Raw genomic sequence first — 24045 nt, 5'->3', positions numbered from 1 at the left:
TGCATAAGGGAGCATTGGCTACTTCTCCCCACACACACACTGATAGCCTCCCCCATGAGAAAAAAAAATAAAAAGGTATACCCTCCTTCCCATTACCTGATTCCTTCGGGAACTGGACTGGTGCACGGTTAGAGGGAAGGCATTTCCCCGGTGGTTATAAGGGTACCGATGTGATTGGTGGCCTTTTATGAAGAACGGGGCTCAGCCTTAGCTGAGCCTTTTAGGGAAGAAGGAGACTGGAATGTATTCCTCTGATAAGGACTGCCACCACCAGACACTGCTCGGGGAAATGGGGAGGAGGGAGCAGGGGTTTGGCGAGACAGTCCAAGGGGAAGGTAGAGAGCCTCCCCACAGCAAGGCTGGAACTGGCAAGAATCACAAGGTTTCCTGGTCAAAACAAGGCTACCGTCATTTCAGCTCCTCTTCCAGATTCCCCCATGAAATGGTGGACCACCATATACAATTGCTGTATATTTAATTTTCTAGGAGCCGAAGCCCTTTGATTTCAAGAGAACACTTAAGGCTCTCACTCATGTACTAAAAAGCACAGAAATGACAAGGCTTTTATGCATGCAGGGCATTTTTTTGTAGCAGGAATTCCTTTGCATATTAGGCCACACACCCCTGATGTAGCAAGTCCTCCTGGAGCTTACAGTGAGTAGGCCCTGTACTAAGAGCCCTGAAAGCTCGGAGGATTGGCTACATCAGGGGTGTGTGGCCTAATATGCCAAGGAGTTCTTGCTACAAAAAAAGCCCAGCATGCATGTAAGGGAAAGGGGTTTAACCCTTTCACTTCCTCATTGCTTCACAAATTGATCCCCACTTCCCCAGAACAGTTATATAGCCTTTGAAGGGAACAAAAGCAAGGGAAAAATGGGTGTACATCTTTTTTCCATCCCTTTAAAAAGATTTTAAAATGCATGTGGGAGGGGAGGAATGTGGAAGAAAGGAGATTTCAATTAGTGAAACCACCCAGGTGTGGAAGGGTTGAAGTTCCTCTGCACGGCTATGATCCGAATCTGGTCCTGTGCAGCTGCAATCAGTGCTCTCCCATCGCATCTAGATCGACCCTTTGTGTGTGGCTGTGAGTGAGAGAACTCAACTGTGAATGCACGAGGAAAATCTGCTTGACAGATAACCAGCACCAGAAGGACTGAGGTTCCCCTGCCCCTTTCCAGTGTGACTCAGTGACCTCAGCACAGACTGACAAGGGCCTGGGCGTGTTATACAGCAGCAGCCTTTTTTATTAAGCGGAATTATTTTTTTTTTACCAAAAAAAAAACCCTAGTAAAGTTTCAAAAGAAGACTAATGTAAAAGTGGAGGGGGTGGACTTCAGAGGCCTGGTCCTGCCATTTCAGGAGGATCCCCCAGATGGAACAAGGAAAACGCTGCTTTGCCGGGCACTTCAACAGGCATGAATCCCATTCCCCTCGCCTGGTTGGCCATTCGGGAGGAGAACTCGGACACCTGGTCCTTGCTGAGGTCAGGCAGGAAACTGAAAGAGGAACAGATTGATTTGATGAGCTGGTAAGACTCGCTTGGGGGATCTGCTGGCACCACTTGCCTCCCTTTGCTAAATCATCTGGGCCCTGTAATCCTAGTCTCAGAAAAGCAGGGGAAGAAGGTAGGGAGCATCAGCTGAATGAGAGCTGAGCTTCTATTCATTCGTAGATCTTTATTGGCATATTGTGAGCCTCTGTTCCTCTTCTGTTTGCATGTATTTAGCCTGGGCCTGCGGTGAAAACCAAAGGGATTCTGGCCTGTGGCTCTTAGCCTGTGGCTTGACCAGCAGATCCAGGACTCAGCTGCAATGTGGTGCACGGTATCGTTTTGTTCACTGTTTGCTTCTTTAAATCACATTTTTGCAATTGGGAGAAAAGTGGTATGAAGATACTGAAACGAACCAAACAAGGGGCTCAAGGAAGGAAACCAGGATGGGGCATACAGACAGGACAATCCTGTCTTTTCCCTCTCTGCTATCAGCTAGTCCCACCTTTCTCTAAAAGCCCAGAATCTAGGAGCAGGTTTCTCAACTGACTGTGTGTACTTAGACAGGCATGCGAGATCCATATGTGCCCCCAACAAGCGTGGAAAGCTTTGGCACCCTTATTTTAGAAAGACAGAAGTGGAAGACAGATCCCATCACTTAGTGCTTTCATGTTTTTGTTGTTCTGTTTAAAACTAACGCATAATTGGTCTTCATCCAATTGTTTTGCCATCTTTCCGAGAACAGGAACTCCTCTTACTTCTTCGGCAGCCTGTGCTGCTGCCTGCTGTTTTCTAAAAAGTGTACAGAACTGCCTTCTCCCAAGTCAGACCACTGATCTACCAAGCCCTATGCTGCTTGTCTCAAGCGTCAGCAGCTCTTCAGGGCCTCAGGCAGAGAAAGGATTTTGCCAGTCCTACAAGTGAGACCGCCTCCCCCCCCCCATACACACGCTCTTTAGCTAAAGTCAAATTATACATAACCTTTTTTTCACTTGTTTATATGTGGCTACGGGGAACACATCAAAACAGGTGTAATCAAGTGAAAAAACATCACATATCGTTTGGTTTTTACAGAAGTTGTGGCAAAGCAAATTAAGCTCTCCCAGCTTCAAATAAATTTCAAAACTTAGAGTGCTATAAGGTTAACATAACCAGACAGCAAAGGAACCCTAATGAAATAAACAAACCCTGCAAGATCAGCAGGGCTTTTTTTTGTAGTAGGAGTACAGAGCCTACTGTACGCTCCAGGAGGATTGACTATATCAAGGGTGTGTGGCCTAATATGCAAAGGAGATCCTGCTACAAAAAAAAGCCCTGAAGGTAGATCAGGTCATTACTTGAGACGAAACAAGGATCTGGATGCAGGATTGTCCAAATCCAGTGTTTCCACTACTGCGTCAACAGCTTTTGGGGGGTAGGGTGAAATCTGTTCACCAACACGGGGTGAAGGAAGGAACACTTACGTTGCCAGCTCAGTGATAAGGGTAGCTTTTGGGGCAGATACCAGACACAGCTCTGGTTTCAGGAGATGCACCATGCTGCGAAAGGCAAACAAAGAGGTGGTGGGTAAAGAGAAAAGACCTCTCACAATAGCCCTCCTGTGTCGGCCAGTGGCCCTACCTCCCCACACAGCTGGCTGCTCCCATCCTTTCCGGGAAAGCCCCAGTCCCACATGGCTCCCACTGCCTGAAGGGAGCCCCACTGGCTGAGAAGTCTCCTTCTGCCCTGGCCCCATCCTTACCTGCATGAAAAGAATATGAGGTTGAAGAGCTTCTGATATTGGCTCTTCTGATGGAGCTGAGGGAGGCAATTGAGAGGCAGGAAGTGGACTCTGATATCTTCTGTGCAGGGAGAGCCTTGGCCTTGGGGAAACACAGTGGAACATGATGGCAGGTAAGGGATGGAGGGAGAGACTCAGGGCGGGGGTAGCAAAGCTGAAGAGGAACCACTTGGGGAATAAAATGTAAACAAAGAATCAGGGATATCCCTGAAGCCAGAAAACAATCTGAAACCTATTTTTTCTGTAACTGAGCAGAAAATGGAGAAGTGGGGGAAAAAACCCCACTCACAGATAACAAACAGGCAGTTAGGGGCGACTCAGACGCCTCAGAAACTGACTTGGAAAACCCTTCCAAACACTAACATCTGCTGCCCGTCCCCATCCCATACTCACTCTGTCCTATGGCGTCCTCAGAGCGGCTCAAAAAGCAACCACTTCTGAAGTTTTAGAGCCACATGCCAGTAACCTCTTCAGCATCCGGATGTGGAAGCGTTCAAGCGAGGCGCCTTGGCTGTGTGAACCTGCCAAGCCGCACTAAGCCACTTCCAGCTTTTTCTATAAAATAAGTGCCCAGAGCACTTGAGTGCATGAGCACATGACCACTTGGGGGAGTCAAAAAGAGCGGCCCGGCTTCTGAGGCCCCACCCCCCACCCCTGGTCTGATCGTTTCAAGCCACCTCGCAGACAGGATAGGGCCACCTCATGCGGGAGCGTGTGGAGGGTTTGGGATGGTTCTTTTTGAGCAAGCCCAATTCGGGATGCCTCCAATCTGCCCCCAAATGCCCGCCTGTTATCAGCAATAGTTTTTCAGAAATGTTGAGGGAAGAGCCTTCAAATCAGCAAAATGTGAGACAAAACCCATAGCTCTGATATCAATCACTGGAGGTCACTAGTTTAGAGCTCTGCATTATGAACTAGGAGACAGAAGTTCTAATCCCACTGTAGGAAGGAGAAGCTGACCTGTATTCCTGGGGTGGACAGAAGTAAAAATCAGACTTCTGAAATCTCTCAGGCAAGACTGGAACTGGTTGGGATCTCATCCCATAGAAGGAAGGACAACACTGCTTAATTTTTACAGCTCATTCTGTGGAGCAAGCAGGCAGAACCCTGCCCAGGATGCCACTGATGGGAAAACCGTTATTGCTCAAACACTGTTATCTTCACTTACTTTTCTAAGCCTCCCTGAATTCTTGGGATAAAGGAAGAGTAAAATTAAACACAATTAAGAAGAAGAAGATGATGATGATATTGGATTTATATCCCGCCCTCCACTCCGAAGAGTCTCAGAGCGGCTCACAATCTCCTTTACCTTCCTCCCCCACAACAGACACCCTGTGAGGTGGGTGGGGCTGAGAGGGGTCTCACAGCAGCTGCCCTTTCAAGGACAACCCCTGCCAGAGCTATGGCTGACCCAAGGCCATGCCAGCAGGTGCAAGTGGAGGAGTGGGGAATCAAACCCGGTTCTCCCAGATAAGAGACCGCACACTTAACCACTACACCAAACTGGCTCTGCCATTAACAAGAATATGGCAGTGAATAATGGGAGGCTCTGCCTCTGCGAGCGTAATAAAAGAGACATTTGGAGAGAACGCCAGCTACTCACTGTTGACAGCATCTGACACGGCATGGTCCTCTTCCCCTTGCAGGCTGTCACCCTCTCCCTCTTTGTCAGAGGCTGTGGGTGGGTCATAGCGGGAGCGATGGCTCAGTTCATAGAACAGGGCAGTGACATTGTACAAGGAGATATCCTGAGCACTCTGGAGGAGAAAAAAGGAAGGTCAGCCTGGAATTTGGCCTTTTATTTGCATTCAGGCTGCCCCCTTTGGGATTCTCTCATTTGATTCTTCTTTTGTACAAATATTTTTTTGACAAGGGACATTAAGGATGTTCTATTGCTCAGAAGCAGGATCAGACCAGGTGCAATGCGGGGAGATCTGGGAAGAGAATTTCCATTTTTGGGGAAGAGGGGGTTTTTTTTAAGGGAAACACAGCAGCTACATGGGACCCTTGATTCAGACAAGGGCTGTGGTCCAGACAATGGGGCTTCCCCTTAAAGAAGGTAAAGAAGTAATTTTCTCCCTTTCTCACAATACAAGAACTCGTGGACACTCAATGGAATTGCTGAGTAGTCCAGTTAGAACTGATAAAAGGAAGTACTTCTTGACCCAAAAGGTGATTAACACACGGAATTCACTGCCACAGGAGATGGTGGCAGCTGCAAGCATAGAAGGCTTCAAGAGGGGTTGGATAAACATATGAAGCAGAGCTCCATCAGTGGCTATCAGCCACAGGGTATAGATGGAACTCTGTCTGGGACAGTGATGCTCTATATTCTTGATGCTTGGGGGGGGGGCAACAGTGGGAGGGCTTCTAGTGTCCTGTCCCCACTGGTGGATCTCCTAATGGTACCTGTTTTTTTGGCCACCATGTGACAGAGACCGATTTCCCACTAAACATACACCTCTCACTCTCCTCTTCTCCGTGGGGCTGCTGCTGGATTTCACACAAACTGCCCCAGACTAGCGAGTTGCTCCACCTCTCTTCAAGTTCCCTCCACACCAGGGAGGATCCTCTGAAAACCAGCTTCTGTCTACCATGGAGGAAACTTGAAAAGGGGCAGGGCAACTCACCAGCTCGGGGCAGCTTGTGCGAAATCTAGCAGCAGCCCCGCAAGGGAAAGGAGCAACGAGACCGAAACAAGTTGAGTGGGAAATCGGTCAGAGTGTTGGACTGGATAGGCCATTGGCCTGATCCAACATGGCTTCTCTTATGTTCTTAAAGTATGCCTTAAAGAAAAGGAAGGAAGGATAGGCACACTGTCTTTGCTAGCCTTTATTTTCTCTTCCAAAACAACGCAACATGTGCGCAGTGATTCAGATCAATTCACAGACTGAAGAGAAATTTGGCCCATGGTATCAACCCATTCCTCTCCATGAAAAGCCAGCAGAAGCCAATCATGGTCCACCTTGCTAGGAAGGCCGTTGATGGTTTTCAGAAGACTGGTCTCTTCAGTGTCAGTTCCAAAGGTGATAAAGGGACCAGTGGCAATGTCTCCCCAGTATCCCCGTGCTGGCATCGGCTCCCCTTTCTGGAAGGCAAGAAATCCATAATTAGCTAACCTCATGGCTGCTGCTTTGTCCAAGCTAAGCTACTGACATCATGGCAGTGATGAGAGCAAAATTAAAGCCAACATTCAAATGGACAACACTGCTATCAACCCAACTTCAAAGCGTGAATCCTGCACAGGACTGAAAAGGAAAAAAGTCCCAGAAAATACCTTTCAGCTCTGAGATGAACAAAACTGAATGGAATTAAGAACAGCTTGTTCTACCCTAAATGTGCATCCACTGGTTAATGCGAATAGAAGGACCAGGGTTTGGTGGAGGAAATCACTGTGCTGATAGGTGATGCAGCACTAATGCTTAGCCCTTCCAACCCTTGCCACCTCTGCTCCTGCAGCCAGTCCATTTCCAGTTTTGGACAAGAAAAACCCACTAAAAATATATGGGGGGGGGGGGGATAAATTGGATGAAGAGAAACGGCAGACAGAAAAAGACATAAGTCTATGCCCCCTCCCATTTGTGAGGAAAAGCCCCCTACTTTTCATACATGTGGACATTGTGATCGCCAGTGTGGTTGCCAGGGTGCCTGGAGATTTGACTCTCACACATCTGCTCTGGGAAGTGGACTTTGCTTACAGTTTCTAGGGCTTATATGGCAGCTTTGCATTCTACATCTCTGAAGAGTGTTGGCCGGAACTGCAGACATGCTCCAGCTGCTCCTTGTGTGCCCGGTCTTGGCCGCTGCAGTGGAGGAGGCCAGGCCACCATGTTTCCAGCCTGGCTCCATGGACCTAAAGCTAACAACAGCAGAATCCATCTTGCTTTCCTGACCCAAGCATACCCCACCAGGCTGAACTCATTCCTTCTTAGTGGGAAAGTCACACATACACACCCTAGCCTGCAAGCAACTCATTTACCTCATGAATGGATTAATAGCTCCACTGTTGATCCTAATTGCTCAGCAATACCAGAACAATAAATCTTGCCCAGCAGAAGATGAGATAAGAGGAAGGACATCTCCTGTCTTCATCAAGTCTTTTGTCTAACCCGGGTGGTACCTAGGCCAGTATTTGATTCCCTATTGTCACCTTCCCAGCTAATCCCATTTAACCTTAAGTATCCAGCCATTCCCATTCTCACCCCAGTCTAATACCTTGGAGCCGCCCCAGGCAGCATTGCAGCTTGGAAATTTCCAGCTTCACCAGACTAAGGTGAAGTTCATTGGTCAAAACTGGCATCCAATTAGGTGTCAGCAAGGGATGTCCAGCCTTCTTGGTCATCGCAGAGCCTCCCCCTGCTCCTCCCCAAGACCTCCCAGCCCCTGAAGGGTCTAAGGGAGTCTATTTAACCTCTGACCCAACTCCACTCATGTGTGCATCTAACAGTATCCCAGGTCCGCTGTCTAGATCCATCCCCAATTCTGGCCACAGTTTTGGGTCCATTTCCCCTGTCCTCTTATGTCGCCATTGGAAACCTTCCCTGAAGTCTACGATGGTAAATATGACCCTGTTTGTCTACCCATATATGTTACCCCTATCAATCTATCTGTATTTCCTTAGACCTGTGTGAATGTGTGATTGTTTTGTATTTTTACCTTGTGTGAAAGAACTATTATTCTAAATAAATTACAATTGATTTTATTAAATTAGAGTCCATTTTATTGAGCATCACTCTCTGAATGGTTGAGCCTGGTATACATAGATAAAAAAGATTCCTATTGGGCCAGCTGTCTCTCAATCTAATTCCCCAAGTTCATTTTGAGAGCAGTTACCCTAACACATTCCTCTGCTTGATTCTCCTCTGGCAAAAAACTGCATTTCCCCTGAACTAGCATTACAAGACAAGCATGAGATAAAGACCCTACTATTGCCTCCCCAAGGAACAGTTCCTCCCTCAGTGGCATGAGAACAGGCAACAGCACAGCAGATCCAGGAAGCAGCAAGAAACCCCAAGAACTGTCATAACCACATCCAAAGGATGAAGTCTGCAACCTTTAAGGGTGGTTTCTCATCGGATGTGGTAATTATCACTCACAAACTAGATGGAGGACTTGAAACTGATGTTTTATTGTAACGCTGGATGGAAGGAACACTCAGACCCTGACTTTTGCTGTTGGGAACACTGTTCCGCCTCCAACAAGATCTTGCCTCCAGACACTTACCTGGAGCAAAGTGAAGTATGCTCAAGCCTCATTTTGGGCAGCAGCTCACAGGAGTGGAGCTCCAGAACCTCTAAATTTTTTGTATTCTTTCTTTCTTACCCCACCCCCGCCAAATACTTGCTTCTGGGCTCCACTGTTCAACCCCCCTGTGAGAATTTTGCTGAGCTGAGCTAATTTAGCACACCTCCTGGTGATGTCAGGGGTGTGTGGCATATGCAAATTAGTTCTGCTAAAGAGTTCCAGCCAGTGTTCCCTCTAAGCTGAGTTAGTGTGAGCTAGCTCAGTTTTTTAACCTCTGGCTCACACATTTTTATCTTAGCTCACGAAAAATGGCCCCAGAGCAAACTAATTTATGCAGTAGCTCACACTTTTAATGCTAGTAGCTCACAACTTTAATACCAGTAACTCACAAAGTAGAATTTCTGCTCACAGGACTCCACGGCTTAGAGGGAACATTGGTTCCAGCACCCCTTTTTTTACAAAATGACCCCTGAGTATGCTAGTCCTGTTTGAGTAGAAATTGTTCTCCCATCCCAGACTGCCACTTCATCCCTCCACACCAAAAGAGACCCCCACTGTCTCAGTCAATGGCCCCCCATAACCAAACTCCAGTCTCACAAAAGTGAGGGGGGGCTCACGTGTCTGAGGAGACGGCCAGATGCCAGAGTCTTGTTGGGGGTGTCATAGGAGGCTTCTCGCATCTCAAAGGCCACGCCTGTGTTGCGCCACCGGAAAAACTCACGGGAACCGATTACTTTGGCCTAGAAGGAAAGAATGTAATGACTGTCTGAAAGCAGTGCATTCCCAGGTCTTTCCCATCTGCCTGTTCAATGCACAGTGGCCTGAAGTTGAGCCACTGGGATTGACTTGGTGTGTAAGAGTCACTCCCTCTTCCAGTTTCTCACCCCACGTTCATGCAACTTCATGGTGAGATCCCAGTCGCACACCCCACGGCGAGCGTCATAGCGGGTGCCCAAGAACTGCCGGAGCCGCAGGTCCCAGAGTTGCTCCACCTGGAAAGCCCGTGGATCGGGATTCTTCCAGAACCGAAAGATGGCCTCCAACTGGTCCCGTTCCTTGAACTGTTAAGGAAACAGCAACCAAAGGTTAGTGGTCGGAGCCAGGATTTTATAAGTCTAAGGAGTTTTACTGATTTTTTTTCCCAAAAAATTTCCCTCTTGTCTTTCCACCAAGATTGATCTCCAGCATGGCTTAAGAACGGTCCCAACCCATATCTGCGGGGAAGCCAGGCTCTGTTCTTTATGCCTTTACTCAGGAGTCGTTTTGTATAAAAATAGGTGGTGGAGCTCATCCAGGGATTGTTATGCAGCTGCACCTACTATTCAATGGACAAGGTGGGAAGGAGGAGGTGGAACTTGCAGAAAGGTTTGCAACTTATAGAAGTGCACACTTGAACAACACTTGAACAGCATATTCAAGATTGGTACAGCGCATTGTCTGCAGTTTTTGATGTAATCATTCATAGCAAGAGATGACATCAGACTGTAAAACAAAATATTGCAAGAGTGCTAATGTTCTAAATAAGAAAAAAATTGTTTGTCTATGCCCCCTTTATACCATTTATATGTCCGCTATCTGGCATTACATTTTATGACACACATGGCCTGGCCCGACAAGGTCTCATTTATGTCAAATCCAGCCCTCATAACAAAAGAATTCGACACCCCTGTCCTAAACACTGGCCTCCTGGCCTATTCGGATCATCTCTGCCTGGAAGTAGCTCTCAACATCTTTCCCAACAATGTCTGCCAGAGGTGGCATGCATGGTGCAGAGCTGAGATACCTCCTTTCATTCACTGTCCGCCTCCCACAAGGGTTTAAAAACTCTTCGGCTGTCATCTTACCTTCAGCTGACCTGCAACTTCCCTAATCACACTAGATAGATCCAGATGAGCAGCTGTGTCGGTCTGAAGCAGAAGAACAAGGCAAGAGTCAAGTGGCACCTTTAAAACTTTGTTGGTCTTAAAGGTGCAACTTGACTCTTGCTTTGTCCTAATCACACTAGTTTGCAATTTTATTGCAACTGCATTTAATGTTTTTCTAGGGTGGTGGTAAGCCATTCTTAGGGCCAAAATAATAAGCAACCGGGATAAAAAATCCCAACATAAAAAAATCAGCTTAAAGTCATACAGCCTAAAATCCAAAACATACAGCAGTGATAATCAACTGTCATTACAACTATATTAAATAATGTTATTTGTCACCCAAAACTCAAGAGGGCAGAATCCAGCAGCTGGAGTTGGAAAAGGAAGCTGTGAGGCCCTCTGGGAGGGGAACGGCAGCTGGGCCCAGAACGGCAAGAAGGAATAGAGAAGGTTCATGCACATTTCACCTTGAGGGCAGACAAGTCCAGAGCTGGTAGGTCAGCCTGCTGAACATCAGGATCGGTGATATAACGGATGAAAAGGGCTGCCTTCTCCTGCAAGTAAGCAGCTGTCTGGCTTCGGATCAGAGTATTCCCCATCAGCTCCAAGAATGTCTCGCTCTTCTCTGGAAGGGAAAGAAGCAAAGCTTTTTTTGTAGCAGGAACTCCTTTGCATATTAGGCCACACACCCCTGGTGTAGCCAATCCTCCTGGAGCTTACAGTAGGCCCTGTAAGCATTTGGAGGATTGGCTACATCAGGGGTGTATGGCCTAATATGCAAATGAGTTCCTGCCACAAAAAAATCCCTGAGAAGAAGCGATATAGGCTGGTATAATTCTGTTAGGGATGCTTTAACAGAGTTATGCAGAGATAAAAGAAATAAAGCAGCCAGCCACACATGTATTAGCTAAAGTCATCTTTACTCATCTAGTGAGGAAAAGGGTAATTTGAAAGTTTACAAAACAAGAAAGGATCAACATCCTATCTGACTACATGTTGATTCTCTTAAAGCTCATGTGGGGAGGATTAGAGATTCAGAAAGGAAGAGCCATAAATTTGAAACCCATTGCTTCTCTGTAGCCCGTCCCCAATGTATGGATTACCCAGCTTTCCAATACAAGCTAATTATGCATATTGTCACCCAGCTTAGTGGCAAATTCATGCAGACGATACTATTGGCTGCCTGTAACCCTAAACTAAGCTAAAACATCAGCATGCATAAACAATGATCTCATGACTTCCGGAAGTAAAACTGCCCAAACTCAACACATTCGGCAGGCCAGACCCCACCCCAATGGTTAGGGTATGGGCCAGAAGCTAGGACCCCCAAGGACCCACCCAAAGGTCTGATAATGGGGTGGGAAGAACATTTATCTGCCTTCACCTTGCAGACCCATCTTCTCCAGAGGCTCCAGCGCCAGGCTCAGAAACAGCAACTGCCGACCCAGCACCTCCAGATTATTCTCCAGCACGTAAAACTGAGCACAGGAGAGAGAGAACAATTTATCTGAGCAAGGTTTAAACAGCTCCCTCCAGCCCCAAAGAATGCTCAAAAGTCATCTGAGTCATAAAGGAGGGCAATATTGGGGAGGGGGGCAGTTGGGAACTTGTGTAGTTCTTTTCCCAATGAGAGCTGCAGGCAGCTGTGGAGAAGGTGGAGAGGAGAGGACACCTTCCTTCCAGTCTTTATATTCCTTTCCGTTATTATGCCATCTCTGCTTGTTCACTATTTTCTTTGTATCTACCAAGGTTCCCTGTGACATTTCAGACTGAACGAGTGATTACTGGGTCAGGAAAAGGCTCTCCAAGCGAGAAAAAAAGGCTTCATCCCCTGCTTGTGGCCTTCCCCAAGGCATACGGTTGACCCCTGTAGGACATGCATGACAGACCTTTGCTCTGAACCAGCAGAGCTCTTCTGACATTCATGAACTACAAACAAATGTCTGCAAATATCACATTGTGCAGCTTGAATGCCAAGGAAAGATCAGCCACGGAGCGCAGAATCCCAAATACATTCTGAAGGCCTGCCTGACAAACTCTTGGGAGAGAAACTGGAGTGAAATTCTGTGAGGTTTGTCAAAAGTAACCATCAGACAGACTTCTTCTATAGAAGTATAAGTGAAGCTTTATTGAGTTGCTACAGATACACAACCTGCCTCATTTCAGAGGCACTGCTAGGAATGAAAGCAATTGAAACAGGCAGTCCTAAATAACCGCAAGTCCCGAACTCCACCCTCCTCCCAGACCCTTCTAACATAAACAGTTGAAAAAGCAGTTACTTTCTAATGTGAAAAGAGCAGGATATATTTCAGAGGAATCACAAGGTGTTATCTTGAAAGACGCTCTCTCCTTTTCCCCAGATGGTGGGTGGGAGGGGGGAGCAATTCTCAAGATGGGGTTCCCAGGCCCAGGTCCCAGGGCAATTCACAAAAGAATGCTTCCATGTCTCTTCCCAACCATTCCCAAGGACATGACATGTAACAATTGAGAAAACACAATAATAAACCTAAAGCAAATTTAAAAGATGGCAGAAGACATGGTATGGATTCTGACAAATTCAAGAAGAAGAAGAAGAAAGAAGAAGACTGCAGATTTATACCCTGCTCTTCTCTCTGAATCAGAGACTCAGAGTGGCTTACAATCTCCTATATCTTCTCCCCCGACAACAGACACCCTGTGAGGTGAGTGAGGCTGAGAGGACTCTCACAGCAGCTGCCCTTTCAAGGACAATTCTTGCGAAAGCTATGGCTAACCCAAGGCCATCCCAGCAGCTGTAAGTGGAGGAGTGGGGAATCAAACCCGGTTCTCCCAGAAGAGTCCACACACTTAACCACTACATCAAACTGGTTCTCCTGAAGAGAAGAGAAACCTGTTCAGCAGCTCCCCCCTCCACATACACCCCACCCCTTTCCATGCAGAATCTCAGAATCTTTCACTGAAGGAAAATACTGCTGCGGGTGGGGGTTTATCGCTATGGATTGCTTTTGAATATATCGCCTCATTAGAGCCCAAGGTTTGTTTAAAGAAGGTTAATGTTCTGTTAATGGCTGTCCACATCATTACTTACTAGAAGGTAATTCACATGTTTGGGGGAGGAGTGGGAGTCCGAGACAAATGTCTGTCAGATTGTTGGTGAGAAAAAAGAAGATTTGGTAGTTGGGGGGAAGGGGGAGGGGGAGTTGGCATCTTGGAGTACAGGGTTTGTCTCTCCACCTTCCTCTACGGAAATTGATGCAACTTATGAGATCTGGTGGAAGTACCTGTTTGCCCCCCAGACTCTCCATCTGTAACCCAGTGGATCACATTTTCCCCTCTCAGCATCCTTTCCTCTGCCCTAGTCAGATGCATTCCCCATTTGACAGATCCAGATTTCCTGGCTTCCTGTCATTTAGCTGGCGTTGAACTGCCTTCCCTCCCAAAGAACCCAGGAGTCATGGCACCCACCCACTCTGCTGCAGCCCAGCTCAGGTGTCTCTCCTGTAGAAAAGCACTCCAGAACCAGGAATCCTCCAAACATTGGTACCAATATTTAACCACTGATGCTCTCCCTGCAAGCCTCCTCCCATGCCTCCTTCCCCCACATCTGATGATCACGTCTCCTTAACATGAAGCTATACTCAAAAAAGGAGACGCAGGGCTGGCTCTGCTGAGTCATTGCCTTGTGATGAAGGAAGGTCGCAAGGGGCTGCGTTGGTGTCACGTTGCTGTCTAAAAGGAGTTGCTACGGGGGAAGAGGCCCGAGCCTGCACTGCCTCCATGACCCTTGTCCCTTTGCTCTCTGCAAGCTTCACGCCTCCCTCTCACATGTCAGCTTGGAGCCTTTGAGAGACATTGCGGTCAGGCTGAGCCTAGATACTCACAGCCATGGACAGCTGCCAAAGTATCCCTGCCGGACGCCTCCCGTTGACAGGAATTAATTAATGTCACCATGCATTTGGGGAACAAGAAGGTGGGGCAGAGTACCAGCATCCCTTCTTCACGTGGATGGAGTGAGTCACGGCCAAAAAGAGAGACCCAAAGAGCTAGTTTCTGTGGTCCAATTTGACAAAAATAACCCTTCCCTTCACAGAAAGTCCTCCTGATTTATTTAAGCTCCTATTGTGCAAAAGTTCACATTGGGTTTTTTTTTTCCTAAGTAGGACTTAGAGTCCCCATCATTTCCTATAATATTCATAGTCACCTCAGTTCACACAGAATATCTAGAAAATAATCTAAACTGAAGCTGTGAATATCAGGAATCCAAATTCACACGGGATCACGGGAAAGAAAAACACAACTGAAGATACAGGGACAGATGTCATCAAAAATGACTGAATGGGGTCTTCTCACGTCTGTATGGATGGTGGTGGTGAACATGGGAGAAGGGGATAATAAGATAGGGAGAGCCTGCTATGGACACATGTAAATCCAGTCTGAGAAAGTCCTCCTTATCGGAGGAGGGGGAAGAAAGTTACCCAAAGGAGACAGAAACCCTATACTGGCTGAGAGCACCCTATACTCTCAGACCGATTTCCCACTCACCTTACGCCGCTCTCACACTCCTCTTCTCAATGGGCCTTCCATCAAATTTCACACTATCTGCCCTGGGGCTGCAACTAGCTTCACCTTTTTCAAGGGGCAAACAGAAACCTCTAAAACCAGTTTCTGCTTGCTGAGCAAAAAAGGCAAAGCTAGTTGCAGCCCCGAGGCACATAGTGTGAAATCCAATTGAACCCCCGCAGAGAAGAGGAGCATGAGAGTGGTGTAAGGCTAGTTGGAAATCAGTTTCAGTCTCATTACATAGGATTTAAAAATTGCATTTTAAAAACTGAGAAAGGACTTCACAGTCTTCACTTTGCTCTTCCATACAATGACCTTGCAAGGATTGTGTGAAAGGGTCATTCAGGAATACTGTTACGCAGGGCAGCTCACAAATTGAATCAGACCATCCAAGCAATTTTATCCTGCCACACTGTGCTTTACAACATATCAGTAAGTTTCTTTTGCAACTGGAACTACAAGCCACGCAGCAAGTCCAGGCCAAGTTTCCTTCAGCCACAAGCCACTGCAGAGCTCTAACAGCAGGAAGCAGCAGGTGGCACCCACTGAACTGAAACCACAGAAGCACCACCAAGACTTTCTTCCCTTCCAGATCCTGGTTTGTCCCCAAGTGAGCCTCAGCCTTTTCCTCTGGAGGGACAGAAACAGCTCTGGCCTCCTGTCTCTTTTCAGTCTACGGCTTAATAAACTGGACCTTCACACCACCTCACTTGGGGGGTAACAAACACAGACAGACAGGACTATGTTGCTTCGTTTCACCTTGAATTTTACTTCCCCCCCTCCCCATATATTTATACCTCAACTTGCTTCCACAGATCTCAAAGCAGAATAAGTTGGAGATCCAGGACATCTCCATGAAATGATGATACTCAGACCTGCTTTTAGCAGCAGGTGCCTTCAGACTATGCCCTGGAATTCTGTACATCACACCCTGGCTGTCTATGACCATGCCCTGGCTGTCTATGTACACCAGCAGTGTCAAGCAGACTTTTCTACAGAGTCTAACCACTCAGAATGTAGTCAGTTCTGCCACTCCCTTCCCCCAACCACTGTGTCCCCAATAATATGCCTCTCTACAGGAAGAAGAGAAAACAAAACCCAGACACTCAAGACGCCGAGTTAGATATTGGTGTCTGTGTTTGCACAGTCATGCTGACAATCCAGGGAAAGCACACAGCCCTGCTCACCATCTGCCTGGCAGCCTTTTGCCCTCTTCTGCTGTTCTGGCAGGAAGTGTGCACGAGAACTATCTAGGAAAGCTGCAGACCTGCAAAGTTCACCTCATTGTGTTATCTCAGCATGACAGACTGATAACAAGACAAATCGACTCATGAACAATGGAGAAAAAAAACAAACAAACCCTGAAGTCCTTTATGCCTTGAAATGCCTCCCAGAGCACCTCTATGATGCCTCTGGGATTCCCCATAAAATCTTTCCTCTGAAACCATCTTTTGAAGTCATCTTGGTGCAGGACTCTTTCGGGCGGCCCTACAATGGGGTAGATAATGTCCCTCCTCACCCCAGTTGTTATGGGTCAGGAAAATGGTGTGGGGAAGAGACTGAAACCCCTTCTCCTCCTGTGCCAAGATCCTGATCCATACTGGACCCTGCAGTGCTTGGGGAAATAAGGACCCTGCAGTTGCTATGAGTTCATGGAAGCCATCACTCAACTCATGAAATAATGTCTTGTGTTGTTCAGACCTTAGTTAACACTCTGCACAGACAGCAAATACATGTCACCCAACTGAATGCATATTCATCCAGTTTACCTTCCACTTCATGTTCCTTCCATCTCTCTGCTGCATCCCCTTTGTTGGGTTGGATTTGTAAACTCTTCAGGGCAGAGACCTATCACAATCAGACTATTGCTCCATCTAGCACATTATAATGACTGGCAGTCACTCTCCAGGCTTTTTCCCTGGAGACACCAGGGATTGAACCCGGGGCCTTCTGCACGCGAAGTCTGTACTCTACCACTCAGCCATGCCCCCGCCACAATATTCTCCTGCTGTAACTATGTAAAGAGTGCCGTGCACATGATGGTGATGTTATATAAACAGTGCCGGAAGAAAAATGCGTAACAAGAACACACCAACATACAGACCTAGTTCAAGAAAAAACAGAAACTGGGGGAAAGAAGTGAGGGAGTTACATACGCTGATTTTCCTCTGCGGCCATCGGTGTGCCTGACACATGGTTCTGAGGATATGACGACCATCAATTGATCCCACAAGTAGGATATTCAGTTCAGGAATACCATCCTGGGACATGCGTAGGTGCTCTGTAGAGGTATCAAGATCTGCAGAGAAAGTGAAACGACCTTATCTGGACTATTCCCATTCCTGTTCCACTATAACCAATTTTCAGGAAAGTCTGTCTGCTCCCAGAAAAACCACCTGCACATGAGTCAGTGGAGTCAGAAGACTGCTTGTGCTGGATAAAGATAAATAAGTCGCAAATTTCTTTCTAGATGAGTACTGCAGTTGCAGCACTTGAAGTCTGAGGTGCAGCTCAAGAGAGCAAAAGATATAAAGGAAGAAGAACATCCGAAAGCCACAAGGATGAAGTCTGTAGAGGTCCCCAGAGGCTTTGGCCAACATTATCTAAACATTTTCAAGTCTTTCTCTTCAACACAGAGATCTAGAAATCAGCTTTTTGAGCCCAAATAAAAACTGACATTCTCAGGAATTTAAATTTTGCTGAGATCCCATTAGATTTGCAGAAGGGGCACATAAAAATATAAAAAGGACCATGATGGATTCTACCAAAGATCTGTCTAGAACAGCATCCCGTTTTCCTCAGTGCCCAATCAAGAATCACCACAAGGAAGGTATGAAGGCAATATCCTTCCCCCACTGATGCCTCCAGAAACTGGGCTTCAGAAACATACTGCCTTTGAACATGGATGTTCCATTTAGCCACTATGGCTAACAGCTAGAGAGAGCTAAACGTGCCTGTTCCCCCCTTTTTAAATAACCCATCCAAGCAGGTAGACAAATGAGTATTATTACATCCTCCTGCAGAAATTCCAGATTTTAGTTAAGAAGTACTTACTTTTGTCTATCCTGAATCTATCGCCCATTGATCAGATGGCTGACCTCATATTTGTCCATTATAAGAAGATGCTAAAAAACCCTCTCCTTCATACCATGCATAATTTTACCTCCACAGTCCATCCCCCCCAACATCCTTAGTCCTCTTCTTTTCTAAACAATCCACACCACCATCACCAAAGAAAAACACTTTAGTCTTTAGGCTTTCTTCAAAGGGAAGACCTTTCAACCTTTTGATCACGTCAGATGCTTCTTTCCAAATCTTCGTAGCTCTGCCATGTAAGTTTTTAAATGGAGCAACCAAACTTGTAGTTTTCCAAATACAGCTATGCCTCAGATATCTCTCAGCACTGGTGCAAATATTTTTGTTAAAACCAAACACTGCTCCTCCCAAACAGAGAGGCCTTTTGGTTCCAAATCAAAGAGTCCCTGCACGAAGGAAGGAATCTGGCCAGAAAAATGCTTCCTCTCCCAAGGGCAGACTGCACCCCAACACCAGACCTCCTCCAGAACTGAGGCACACGCTGCCAACGGGAGCCATTCCTTGCCTAACCCATGAAGCAGATGGGTCCAAGTTCATACACAGCAGGCAGGCAAAGAGAAACATGTCCCTAGTGAGCAAGAAGTTACCTACATGTTGCTTGTAGGTCAAGTGCTGGAGAAAAACCCCACCAAGCTGTGGTGCCAAAACCACTGCCGCACCCCGCTGCTGTCATAGCTGCAGAAAAAGGACACAAGAATCACAGTGGGGAGGATGCCATCAGGCTCACCTGCTTTTCCAGACCCTCACCCTATTTACCTAAGAATTTCACACAAAGCACTTTACAATCAGTAATAGCTTAAAAACATTTAAAAATGCAATCCATCTATTAAAAAAACCCTGCTAAGACCATTGACATTTATGCAGAAGAATATTCCTTAGAAAAAACCTGATGAGAACAGACAGCTTTAAACAAGCAGTGCAAAAGGACAACTTTGGAAAGGACAAGCAGTGCAAAATGCCAGCAAAGACTGTTACTTCCACGTGCCTCGTTGGTTTGCCTGTCCCAAAACACTGGAGCAGCTTCGGAAAAGTCACATCCTTTAGGTAGTTGCACCTGGGAAGCAGAAGATACAGACAGCACAGCCTGTTGGCTAGACCTAAAGTGGCACATGGGCTGACTTCAAGATTACAATTATATTCATTTTCCTTTTGCAGCAGCAGATCACAAGTGACTAATGCAAGACACATCAACTAAAAAATGAAGCAACACAGGCCAAGGGAAGAGGCCTCGTTTTCTCTCCTCCCTATCATGCAGAATGATTGGCTTATAATGGAAGTATTTAGGCTGCAACCCGAAACACTGCATTACCTGGATGTAAACCCTGCTGAACACAGCTGTAGAGGGTAAGTTGTAATTGCCTGTTTCATCACAAACAAGCAGGACCAATTTTGCACGAGACCTTTAATCCTGGTTTAGCCCTGTCCCCAAACTGACATTCTACACTAGAATCGGAGAATCAGAGAAACCAACTCTATGATTCTATGATTTTAGTGTAGAATGTCAGTTTGGGGACAGGGCTAAACCAGGATTAAAGGTCTAGTGCGAAATTGGTCCAGGTGTCTCCTGGCACTTGAAAGACTAATGAGTTTTTACTATAGCATAATCTTGTCCTAAAATAAAAACATCATAAGTCTTAAGTGCTACAAGACCCTGCTTTGTTTTTTACTGAATACTGTGGAGCTTGCTTCCAAGTTCACCTGCATAGGATCATGTTGTTAGTCACTGTTACAGTTTAACTCAGTGATATTTCATGGACAAAAAAGCAAAGTCAATGTTATTAAAGGAGGCCTTTTTTAATTAGCACGATCCATCTTATTTATTTATTCTAGTAGGGGAAGGAAATGGGAAGATCATGTTACATAGTGGCAGCTAAATAACATTTTGCTAAGTTTGTTCTCATCTCTCCACACAGGTATATAAAGCCTTGATATGTCCAAAAGTACCATCCAAAGGGTTTTTGTTCTAAAGCTCTCTCAGCTTGAGGGCTGGACAGAAGATCAGCAAGCGGAGAGATAAGACCTGCTTGCATTTTGTGAATTTCCTGCACTGTGCAGTGGGATGGCCTAGATGACCCTGGAGGTCCCTTCCAAATATGATTCTATGAACACTGAAAGCCTCCCCTCCATTTCTCATTTAGTTCCCCCCCCCCATGTGTATTGTAAGCAGCCATGTGCCCCCATTAGAGAGAAAAGTAAAATATAACTGGGCTAAATAAATTCATTTTTAAAAACTCCCCTTCCATAATGATCCACAGGGCAGCTTACAAGACCATACACCATAAGTACTTTTTAAAAAGAAAAAGGACAGCAGTCAATACACCAAAATAACAGCCAGCAAAAACAAAACAAAGTATTAAAGTACAAGAAACTCACAGCAGCTAAAATCACCAACAGAACTCAAAAGCTCAGACAGGGAAAGCCTTCCCATACAGAAAGTTTTCACAGCTGATGGCTAGAACACTGGTCAACACCAGCCACTCTAAGAATGGCAACACACTGCAGATACTGAAAAAGACTACTCTGTCCTGGCCATTCACCGTAATTCAGGCACTGGAAGCTGAAAACAGAGTGCCTCCAAAATGTACTTCTGTAGGAGTCTATCTTAATTTTAATTTTCCCCTCCAGATTATCAGCCTTCCATTCTGCACCATGCACTACTCTAGCAATGCAAGGGACATTCAAGATCAGGGGCTATCTGGGAAAGCTGCCATTCCAAGACTGGATAGAGGAGAAGCATTCCATCATGCGTAGGGAAATTCTCTGGACTACGGCCTGCTCTCCTCAAAATGCTCTGAGACAAGTGATCGAAAAAAGGCTAACAATGGCCTGTGGGAAAATATATTTATATATGAAGCCCCCCCCCAGCTGTTCACAATCTATTCCACAACATTCACGCAGAGTAAATTATTGCACTAATTTAATTTAGCCTAAATGTCACTGACTCAAATAAGTGGGTCTTACTTTCGCAGTAACCTAAATAAACGTAAGGGATTTATTCTGTTAAATAACTGAATACTGTTCTCACGGTGTTACCCAACTGACGGTGAACTTGACAAATTCAGCTTTCTGCCTGGCAGAATTCTAATCTGGGGTTTGCAACAGACAAAAGTCTTCACCAATAAGCTCACAAAACAAAGAACACACAAGGAATCACAGAAATTCAGGAACAGCTACCCCAACTCCCAACCCCCAATTACCGTCTAGAGTACAAGAAGAGAACAATCCGTGTCTAAAGCTCTCTGCCTATAAGAATGCCATATCTTCCCACACAAGTCTCCTTCAGCGTCTGTGTCACCACACTAATGTTGATATAAGATGATTCCTTGGGAGCACCAACAAGCACCCAGGTCCATTATTTTTCCTCATTACATGCTGCTCTTTCTATCAGAGAGCTTACTCCAGTATTTCCCCCCCTGCTGTTTTAAAACACACTCCCCATCTTGCATCCACCTCGGCTTCATTCCCTCCTCCTGTTCTATTGCACCCCTGGTTTCATGAAAACTGCATTTACCCTACCTCAATTCTACTCCCTTCGCGCCAAAGGCCGAATTCACACCTCCCACCACCACCACTGAATCCCAAATTCCCCACTCTGCCCCGTTTTCCTTCAGCCTAAAATCAAGCAACCCACCCACCCTCCACTAACACACACCCCCTTTAGCAAAGTTTCCCTCCCAGAGCCTCTGTCGCTCCAGCAACCCTTGCCTCCGAAGTCTCCGCCCTTCCCCAAGTCGTGACAGACAGGCTCCTTATTCAATCAGTTCCTGCTGGAGGCTGCAGGAGCCAATAAGAACGCAGGGAAGGAAACGTTGAAGAGAGGCTTCGGATTGTCAGCGACGCTGTCGCCATGGAAACAGGGCCTGCAGCGATGCGGGAAGGATGCCAGCCCTGGATATTATATTCTGGCTCTGTGCCTCGCCCAGGGTCCTCGCCTATAAACGCGGTAGAGGATGCCCCCCACACACACTAAACTCCATTCATATTAAACCTCGTCGCAGCCTGCCGAAAGCAGTTTAACGCGATCCAGCATTTTTTGCACAAAGCCATTATCTCTGTCTACGTAACTACTCTTCAGTCGTCCCATTAATTTCCAGTTCTGGCCAACTTTTGAACCTGTCGCTGCAGTGTGCCTCTTACAGCTGCTTAATGTGCAGACGTCCTTGTGTGATGTTACAACAGTGCCGTCGTTTAAAGGCAGAAGAACAAACCAGGCTGGCCACCCAGCATCATTTGGCAGCTCTCATACCTCCACCACGACCACTGTAATGATAATGCATATTTATTGTTGAAGTTGCTGGCCATAACTACATAACCATTAAAAAGAAAGACACGTGGAACAGCTATTCTTAATAAATGCTAATCCTGAAATAAAACCTATACAACATAAAACCCCCACTAATATATGGGTTGTTTAATATGGAATCATCAATCTACTGCTAACAAATAAACAGCCTTAGTGTTTTCATGGCAACAAGTATATTGCTGTCCATAATTTTTGAAAACGACTGACAGAAGAATCTTGCATAAATATTTCCTACCCTAAGCACCACCATCTTCTGCTGGTAGAAACCCACATGCAAGTTCTGTTCTTCCTATCCTGCTTTACCCTATAGTAGGGGTGGCCAACGGTCGCTCTCCAGATGTTTTTCACCTACAACTCCCACCAGCCTTAGCCATTGGCCATACTGGCTGGGGATGATGGGAGTTGTAGACAAAAAACATCTGGAGAGCTACCTTTGGCCACCCATGCCCTATAGGACAGTGTGTTCTTCAGCCCAGATGTGGCATTCTTTGGTCATTGGACAGTGTGTTCTTCAGCCCAGATGTGTCATTCTTTTCATCATTGGACAGTGTGTTCTTCATTGCCTCCAGCCTTTGGAAGGGTTTGTCAGAGGAGATGAGGACATCTTCTTTACCGATTCAAGTGTTTGTCTGTTAATTCATAGCAATAACAGAATCCATCTGTGGCAGGCATATAGGGTTAGCAGTCAGTCAGTCAGTCAGTCAGTCAGTTTATTGCGGCTCTAGGCCAATCGACAGCAACAACACAACTCATCAATAACAGTACAACACAACACCAAGTTGAAATATAACGTAACAATATAAAACTTGTACATCCATCAAAGTGGTAATAAAATTAGCTGACATAGGCAACACTTAACTAAAAGCATCTTCTTTCAAATACAGACAGCATTAAATTTCTTCCTGTCAAGGGTTAGCATATAGTTTCAAAAAAAATACCGGACACACTTGATAAAAAGCCCAGCCTTCCTCACAGGGTTGTGATGATAAAATGTAGGAGAAAACACTGGAAACCAATTTAGGTGCCCAGTGGGGAGAAAGCTGAGACATGATGTTTGTTATCCATTTGTCTATAGATCACAGAAAAAGCATAATTGCTCCTGCTGTTGCTTTATGAAATGTTTCTGCAGCTCTTTGGGCAGGAGAGAGAACTGGCTGCTCTTGTAGTATTCAAAGTACTGTTCTGTGTCATGAGTGCAGCGAATTCCGGGGCTGGCAAGCAGGTATACCTCTCATTGGTAATACGTGCTGGGCTATTTGGAGGGTTGGTATTGGAAACTGGAGTTGATTATTTGTAATTTTATGTGGAGTTTTTATGCAAAGGTAAACTGCCTTGGGCCTTTATGCAAGGGAGAAAGTGAAGTAGAAATGTTTTCAATACATGACTCCTCCAGCACAAAGGAACAACTTCTGCATATCCATCTCCTCACTATCCCATTCCAAAAGGACATGGCCTATATAATGTGCAAGCTAGCCTTCCCACACATGCATACAATAGAATTGCCGCTTTCTGCCTGTGAGACTCGGCATAACCACCAGAAGACCAGAAGGTGAAGCCTTTCCCATCATTGCAGCTCAAGTTGGGAAGAGCTTCACCAGCTGGATTGACGTCTGCCACATTGTAGCTAAAGTTGCAGGAAAGTTGCCACTTCTGGGTTGGGAAATACCTGGAGATTTTGGGTGTGGAGTCTGGGGAAGAAGAAGATATTGCATTTATATCCCGCCCTATA

General features: G+C 46.1%; 1 protein-coding gene across 1 annotated transcript; it reads right to left on the bottom strand.

Annotated features, from left to right (window-relative positions):
- Nucleotides 1-1221: 1221 nt before the first annotated feature.
- On the bottom strand, nucleotides 1222-21572 carry DNAAF3 (dynein axonemal assembly factor 3). Its single transcript, XM_060255713.1, has 12 exons — nucleotides 21530-21572; nucleotides 18605-18688; nucleotides 17074-17216; nucleotides 11763-11856; nucleotides 10846-11003; nucleotides 9398-9574; nucleotides 9131-9253; nucleotides 6235-6357; nucleotides 4873-5026; nucleotides 3231-3351; nucleotides 2953-3027; nucleotides 1222-1496 (listed from the first exon to the last, which is right to left on the bottom strand). Exons 2-12 carry the CDS (start codon nucleotides 18684-18686, stop codon nucleotides 1334-1336), a joined length of 1413 nt encoding a protein of 470 aa, XP_060111696.1. The 5' UTR covers nucleotides 18687-18688; nucleotides 21530-21572; the 3' UTR covers nucleotides 1222-1333.
- Between the last annotated feature and the right edge of the window lie 2473 nt (nucleotides 21573-24045).

The sequence above is a fragment of the Heteronotia binoei genome, chromosome 15 (assembly GCF_032191835.1).
Source record: "Heteronotia binoei isolate CCM8104 ecotype False Entrance Well chromosome 15, APGP_CSIRO_Hbin_v1, whole genome shotgun sequence".
Lineage (NCBI taxonomy): Eukaryota > Metazoa > Chordata > Lepidosauria > Squamata > Gekkonidae > Heteronotia > Heteronotia binoei.
The sequence above is the reverse complement of the archived record's forward strand: the minus strand, read 5'-3'. Positions and strand labels throughout refer to the sequence as shown.

Bases quoted from the DNA above. Each gene is read 5' to 3' on its own strand.
- DNAAF3 (XM_060255713.1), bottom strand. From the start codon at position 18,686: ATGACAGCAGCGGGGTGCGGCAGTGGTTTTGGCACCACAGCTTGGTGG. The intron at 11,004-11,762 runs GTGAAGGCAGAT...TTTCCCTTCCAG, and splicing joins GGAGAAGATGGGTCTGCAAG to AGAAGAGCGAGACATTCTTG. The intron at 1,497-2,952 runs GTAAGTGTTCCT...TTCCTCTTTCAG, and splicing joins CTTATCACTGAGCTGGCAAC to TTTCCTGCCTGACCTCAGCA.